The following is an 8143-nucleotide window of genomic DNA, read 5'->3' as shown; positions in this document are numbered from 1 at the left end:
CGTATGATTTGGAGCATATCTCGTGATCTTCTCCAACAATAAGTAGTCACATGGCACTCATTTCCACATTTTTATTAAGTATTAAAATAAAATATTTTTAATAAAATTAACGGAAGATATAGTGGGTTGCGAATGTTATTTTTAAATTTTTTGAATAAGAGATGAGCTAAAAATTAACGTGTGGCTACTACATATGATTAAAGAAATGATTTTGCATATGGCCTAATAAATATTAGAGCGAGTGGAGCGAACGGTATTTATTTCTGAAATAAAAGTTCAAAAATGCCATAACTTAAGAAAAGGTCTGAATTAATTTAGATAGAAAAGTGTGACAAATTTTCTGACTATCTGAAATATAAAATTGAGGTGCAGATATGAAACAATTAAAATGCACCTTCCAAGATGAGAGCCATTACAAAAAGCCAGACTGTAACGTTAATTGTTTAAGCATTCCAATAAAGAAACATATTAAAATAATACTCTTAGGCAGTGGAAATAATTCATGAAAGTAATACCCTTATTCCTGCCCTGCCCTGCCCTGCCCTGCCCCCTCTCATTTTCGCCTATCTGCCTTCGTATTCAATCCGCATTCTAACAGTCGAGATGGCAGCTTATGCAGCTTTAGCTTCTCTTATGCACACCATCCATCAGATCGAGCATCATCCTTTTCCTCCAATTTCTCTGGACAAAAAACAAGCTGAATCTCTGACCGAAAATGTTGTGTTCTTGCAAGAATTTCTTGAAGGTTACAAGTGTCCTGTTGCTGAGGGCGATGAAGCTGATCCATTGGAGATGCGCATCGCAGATGTAGTTTATGCTGCTGAGGACGTCATTGAATCCCACATTGTTAATCAAATTCATTCTGTTGTCTCAGCATCTGCAGATTTGTATGAGCCTCTAGTGAATGTGATTGAAGACATGAATCTGATCAAGAAAGAAGTCATGGAGATAGTTGCAGTGAAAGGTGAGTTGCAAAGACATGTCTCAGCATCTGCTAATTCCTCAACATCTTCACTCTTTAGGCTGCACATCATCACAACCATGGTAGGCTTTGAGGATGCCATGCTTCAACTCATGGATAAGCTCACTGATGGACGACTTCGTCGCCAAGTCATCCCAGTCGTAGGAATGGGAGGAATTGGTAAGACCACTCTAGCCAGAAATGTTTATGCACAACCACTTATTAATCAACATTTTGATATATGTGCTTGGATTACGATTTCTCAACAATATCACATAAAAGAACTTCTTTGTGAAATTCTATCTCAATCCAATAAAGAAGGGAAGGAAGGATTGAGTCAAATGAGAGAAGATGAACTAGGACTAGCACTCCATAAATGTTTATCATATAGAAGGTTTTTCATTGTGTTGGATGATATGTGGAGTATTGAGGTATGGGAGAAACTACAACGCTATTTTCCTGACAACATTAATGGTAGTCGGATATTGGTGACAACGAGGCTATCGAATTTAGGATCTCAATTGGATAACTATTATAGTCTTGAAATGAAATTTTTGGATGAGGAAAGTAGCTGGAATATTTTTTGCAAAATAGTTTTTGGAGGAAAAAGTTGCCCTTTGGAATTGGAGAAAATTGGAAAAGAGATTGTGGAGAGTTGTAGAGGACTTCCACTATCAATTGTAGTGATGGGAGGTCTTTTGGAAAAACTGGAACGAAGAAAAGAATGTTGGGAATCTATTAGGAGAAGCATAAGTTCACTAGTGAATTCGGAGAATGATGAGCATTGCTTGAAAATACTGAAGTTGAGCTACAACCATTTACCGGTATATTTGAAGCCGTGCTTTCTATATATGGGAATGTTCGAGGAGGATAGCGAAATCCGAGTGTCGACACTGTCCAAGCTATGGGTTTCTGAAGGATTCCTGAAACCAATAAACAACAAGAGTTTGGAAACAATTGCAAAAGAGTACCTAGAGAAACTTGTTGATAGAAATCTAATTCTTGTTCACAAGTTTGGGAAAACTGGAAACATAAAGTACTGCAAAATCCATGATTTGTTAAGAGACCTTTGTCTGAGAGAAGCTGAAAAGGTGAGGTTTTATCATGTGGTAGGGCAACAGAGTCCTCAAAACACGTGTAGCCAACGTCGTGTAGTTATTCCGAGAAGCACCTCAGGGAAGAAAGTCCTTCATGCCATGAGAACCATACGAGATGCACGTTCCTATATAAGTGAAAGTGATGGTGAAATAGTTGGACTAATGCCCAATTTTAGACTGTTGAGGACATTGAAAGGTCATGAGTATCCCCTGGGAAGATTGTTTGAGTTAGTTAATTTGAGGCTTCTTGCTGTTGAATCTGGTGGGAACCCTGCCCAACTTCATTCTTCAATCAATCTCCTCTGGTGTCTGCAGACATTAATTGTGTCTCAATTTGAAGAAGAGGTGAATGCACCAGTTGAAATATGGGACATGCCTCAACTTAGGCATGTTAATTACTATGTTTCATATGGTAGTGGAGCATTGCATCTCCCAGATCCTCCAACTGACAGCATTGTTATCATGGAGAATCTACAAAGCCTCAAAGGAGTAAAGAATTTCAAGTGTAATGAGAAGATGGTTCGTAGACTGCCCAATATCAGGAAATTGGGACTGATTGGATCTCCGGATGACGACTATTGTGTCCACAACATCGAACGTCTGCAAAAGCTTGAATCTCTTAGCTGTGAGTGCTTTCACAGGGCTGATTTTTCGCGGAAGATTACCTTTCCACACTCTCTGAAGAGTCTAACTCTTGAAATCAGATATGGTAGAATGGAAGACATATTGGAAAAGGTAAGTACATTACCCCTTCTTCGGAAGCTCAAGTTGTTTTTTGGAAGGTTCGAAACACGCAAATGGGAAACAACTGAAGGCCAGTTCCCGAGTCTCAAATTTTTGTTACTCTCAAGTTGTTCCGATTTGGATTGTTGGACGATGGAAAGCTCTCACTTCCCATGTCTCGAGCACCTTCGTCTTCGCAATGTAGATTTGGAGATTCCTGAAGAACTTGGTGAAATTCCGACCTTAAAATCCGTGGCCTTGGATCGTTGCAGCAACTCAATGGTGAATAGTGCGAAGAGAATGATAGAGGAACAAGAGGAGTTACAAGGAGAAGAACTATCCTTTAAAGTTACAATTACGCTCAAGAAGGTGAACCAAGAGCTGCAGAGCTGGGTGAATCCCAACTTTCAAGTCACTTGCTAGGCTAGCTACTCACTCAAGCGGTCTCGGATTCATTTTTGTCAATAATAATCATCATTATTCGATACTGGGAAACTAGGATCTTCATCCACTTTTGCTCCTAATCTTTCTGTTTCTCTTCTTTTTTCGTATGGCTTCAACTTCCTAGTACTCTTTCCATATTCATATTTGAAGAGAGAGGAGAAATGGGGTGTGCTGGATTTCTCTTCGTTTTCTCTCTGTGTTCTCTTTTCCTCATGGATGTTTCCACAGCCCGGATGCCAGGTTCCTCACTTTTTTCTCTACATGCTTTTCGATTTGGTTTCCAAACTCGCTTTCCCATTTTTATTAACAATGACATAGTTAGGGTGTCCACTATAAGGCGGACACGCCCAATAGCCCCGCCCTAGTTTTTATCCATAGCCCCAATTTTATTATCCATAGCCCCAAAATTTTGTGTCCGCCACTATGGTGGACACCTCCAATAGCCCCCAAATTTTATAATCAACTTTCATTTTATAATATTTCAAGTAATTATGAACAAATTTATCGGGCTCTTAGTGGATTAGAAGAAGCTGACTATACGAATTAAAAATAAAAATAAAAATAAAATACAAATTAAAATTAAAATTAGAATTACACACTAAATTAAAATTAAAATCACACACTACATTGAATCTAGTACAAATCACTACCAAGTTTACACAACGCCACTACCTCCCCTACGTGCCCACACTTCTTCAATCAAATCGGCCTGCAGTGTGTTATGTGATGTGGTCCTGCGCATATCAGCGAAGCGTTGGATCAAATATTCATTGCTCCGTGGTACGCCCATCTGGATCGGCGCGGACGCGACACCGTGACTCGTACTTGCACCCTCTTCCGGCGCCCATCGCTCTGCCGCAAATCCTTCATCTTCTATTATCATATTATGCAATATGATACAGGCTAACATAATATTCGCGACATCATCTTCGTGCCAAACTCGTGCCGGACACCGTATAATAGCCCACCGCGATTGGAGGACACCAAAGCCAGCTCAACGTCCTTCCTACCACTCTCTTGTTTGCGCGCAAAATATTGTTTCTTCGGTCCTACCGGTATAGATGTTGTGTTTGAATGGTGTGAAAATAATGAATGGAGTGGGGTGTATTTATAGGTGAATTGAAGTGTAAAAAAAAATTAAAATTCGCATGCAACCGCCGCGGCTATAATGTCCCCCACTATAGGCGCGGCTATAGCCCCCCCCCCCCCCCCCCGCCGCGTCCTTGCCCCGCACCCGGCGATTCCTCGTCCGCCGCCCCTCCCCCCACCCGCCGCGTCCACCCCCGCAGCGGACACCCTTCCCACTATAAGCCGCCCCGCTTCCGCCCCAAACGCGGCTATAGCCACGTCCACATTATAGTGGACGCTCTTATGTACTCACTTTCACTTGATCTTCTAAATACTGAAAAATTGCCAAATTCCATTTATAAAATATGTATAGTTATAATTTTGGAGTTTAGCAAATGTACAGTTCTTAAGAACATACTATCAATATAGTAGTACTCCCTCCGTTCTATAGTAGTTGATGCATTTCTTTTCGGCGCGGAGATTAAGAAAAATTGTATTAAATGAGTTAAGTGAAGGAAGAAAAAAGTAGGAAAGGAAAAATGTAGAGGGATGAAGAAAGAATAAAGTAAGTGAGAAGAAATGTGTTGACTTTTACTGAAAAGAGAAATGACTCTATTATCATGGATCGTATCAAAATGGCAAAATGACTCAACGAGGGAGTAGTAAATTAGTAATATTGAACAAATTCATTTATGGAGTAAAGAAGTAGGTTAAGCATATTCAAATGGACCAGCGGCCTAAAAGCATCCACTATAGGTGAAAGGGGGCGGATGGCTCGGAGGGGGCGATCTATAGTGGCTGGAAAGTCCGCCCCGGGGTGGACGATTCAGAGTGGGGCGGACGAGGTATCGGCGGATAGGGGGCGAGGACGGGGCGGTGGGGATAGGTGCGCCGGTCTATAGTGGGGCGACGGCCGGTGCGCCTTAGCCCTCTCGAATTATTTTTTTTTTTTTTGAAAATTTCTCCTATAAATACCACTCCTCCACCATCCATTTTCACCATTTTCACACATTCTCCCTTCATTCACTATCTACACTTTCACTCTCTAAAAATGCACGGTGGAGGCGACGAATCACCCGGCTCACACGAATCGGGATATGGCGGCAATCCTTCCCAGCCGTCGGGATATGGCGGCTATCCTTCTCAGCCGTCGGGATATGGCGGCTCTCCGTCCCAGCCATGGAGTTGGAATCAGTCTCCCCCGCCGTGGGCATCGAGTCCAACTCCTCCACCATCTCAGCCGTGGAGGTCTTCGAGTCCAAACGCCCCAACCTTTGCAGAGGAATCTGAGCCGCTCGGCGTTTGGAGATTACAGACCCAACCTCGACGCCCTTCACCATCCGTGTCCGGAGACCCCTTTCCAATCCAGCGGCTCTCCTTTCACTTAGGCAGATCAAGACGCACTGGATACGATGTTCAATCTGCTTAGTTTCGGCGTACCGGATACGCCCGTTGCAACGAGAGGTGGGGATCCGGTGGCGGTGGCGGCGGCCGTCGCGGTGGCGGTGGCGGATCGGGCAATGTCAGTGCCGCCGGCGGCTCGGGCAGTGGCGCCGGCGGATCGGGCAGCGGCGTCGGGTCTGCGACTGGCGGAGCTTCCAGCGGCTCAGTTCCAGCCGGACGGCAAAAGGCCACGCACTACACCAAAGAGGAGTCCGTTGCTGTGGCTAGGGCGTGGGATGCCGCCACATCCGACCCCATAGTGGGAACTGATCAGAACACGCTGAGCTTTTGGAAGCGCATCGTATCGGCGTACAACGAGCTCAAACCTCGCGGTGCCAAATCGCGTGACGCGGAACAGCTCCGCAAGAAGTGGTCTAGGATTCTGCCGCCCACCCGGCGGTTCGCAGGCATATACCAGAACAATCTGCTCCATGCGGAGAGTGGCCGAAGCGAGGCTGGCGTTAAATCACTTTCGATCAGCCAATACAACGCGATGGGCTATCCCAAGTTCACTCATTGGGAGGAGTATCTAGTTCTCGAGGACTGCCCGAAGTTCAAGGCCATCTGTGCGCAAGTGCAGGCTCCGGCGCCGAAGCAGACAAGACACAACATTGCCGGGGAGTACAGCAGCGGCTCGCAATCGTTCGACCTGAACGAAGAGCAAGCCGAAGAGCCATCCGCTACACACTCTAGGCGCGCCCGCCCTCCGGGACAACGTGCATCTATCCGACGCCATAGAGAAGCTGGCGATTCCTCCCGCCGATCGTCGGTAGCGTCTGGATCGCGCGCCCCACAGCCCGCGCCTTTACCGCCATCAAGAACAAGCGAGGTCTTGAGGCATAACGTATATGTGCAGCTGTCGCACGAATTGCGTGAAGTGTGCAGCAAATACGAGGCCGCAACCGACTCGTACATCAAGAATATATATTCCGACCTCATACATCGGCTCCAGCGCCATCTGCGCTTGGCTGATGATGGTCCTGAGGCAGCGGCGGTCGGCGGCAGCGAGGGAGACGGAGAAGGAGATGGAGAAGAGGAGGAGACATCTGACTCCGCCACCGATTAGACGATGGCGGCGTTTTTATTTATATTTTTTTGGACGTTCGTTGTATATTTTTACCTTCGTCAATACAACGAATATTCGGTCTCAATTACCTCGTTTTATAATTATTTCAATTCAGCTGATTTAAAAACGAAACGAAATTAAAATGAAAATTGGTTATAATATTTCGGGGCTATTGGAAGTGTCCGCCTATAATGGGGCTATGGACAAAAAATTGAGGCTAAGGACAAAAAAAAAGAAGTGAGGCTATTGGGGAAGGCAGCCTATAGTGAATGCTCTAATTCAAATGCGGCATGCGCACTATAAAAATATTCATTTATGGGCTAAAGAAGTAGGGCAAGCGGAATGCGCACTATATATTAGTCGCTGCTAACGGCTAGCCCTATTTTTTCACATTGAGCTCAAAACCCTAACGCTGCCGCCCGGGAAAATGTCCGCCGCCGCCGCCCGCCCCCTCGTCACCGTGCAGTCGCTGGAGAACGATATGGTTACTGACGGAGGAGCAGCCAGTCTTCCACTTCCAGACGTCATGAAGGCCGCCATCCGCCCCGACATCGTGAGCTTCGTGCACGGCCAGATCTCCAACAACGCCCGCCAGCCCTACGCCGTCTCCAAACGCGCCGGCCACCAGACCTCCGCCGAATCCTGGGGTACCGGCCGCGCTGTCTCCCGTATCCCCCGTGTTGCCGGAGGTGGTACTCACCGCGCCGGGCAACAAGGGGGCTTTTCCTCATTGCAGGGCTATCATCATCATCATCTGCTCTAGTTGTATACTTATGTGTGTTCATGTATGATAATAGGAGTATTTTGACATCCACTTGTTCATTCAAGAAAAAGATATGTGATCTTGCTAGGGTGTTTTGTGAAGAGAAAGGCCGCGTTTTGCTGTCAACCGCAGCAGATGGTCGTGGCCGTGGGGAGAGAGGAGTTGCTAAGAGTCAAGAAGGGATGTTTTCACACGATGATGGGTTCTCAACTACTGAACCAGCAACTCCTATACATGATAAACATATTGAGCTAGTTCAAATGGAAACCACATTCTAATTCATACCATTTATATTTGAGAAGTCCGCCATATGAACTTGTTATTTCTTAGGATTATTGTCCCCACATAAATTGCAGACCAATTGGTGGAGACCATATACCAATTAGTTTGTAATGGGGCTATGGACAAAAAATTGGTGCTATGGACAAGAAATTGCGACCGTGGACAAAAAAAGAAGTAGGGCTATTGGGGAAGGCCGGCTATAGTGAATGCTCTAATTCAAATGCGGCATGCGCACTATAAAAATATTCATTTATGGGCTAAAGAAGTAGGGCTAGCGGAATGCGCACTATATATTA

The 8143-nt window shown here is 45.2% G+C and overlaps 1 protein-coding gene across 1 annotated transcript; it reads left to right on the top strand.

Moving 5' to 3' along the window:
- The first annotated feature begins 574 nt into the window (after positions 1-574).
- LOC121748443 (putative late blight resistance protein homolog R1B-16) lies at positions 575-3403 on the top strand. The gene has a single exon (XM_042142812.1). It carries the CDS (start codon positions 604-606, stop codon positions 3202-3204), a length of 2601 nt encoding a protein of 866 aa, XP_041998746.1. The 5' UTR covers positions 575-603; the 3' UTR covers positions 3205-3403.
- Positions 3404-8143: the final 4740 nt, after the last annotated feature.

This window comes from Salvia splendens, chromosome 1 (genome assembly GCF_004379255.2).
Source record: "Salvia splendens isolate huo1 chromosome 1, SspV2, whole genome shotgun sequence".
Lineage (NCBI taxonomy): Eukaryota > Viridiplantae > Streptophyta > Magnoliopsida > Lamiales > Lamiaceae > Salvia > Salvia splendens.
The sequence above is the reverse complement of the archived record's forward strand: the minus strand, read 5'-3'. Positions and strand labels throughout refer to the sequence as shown.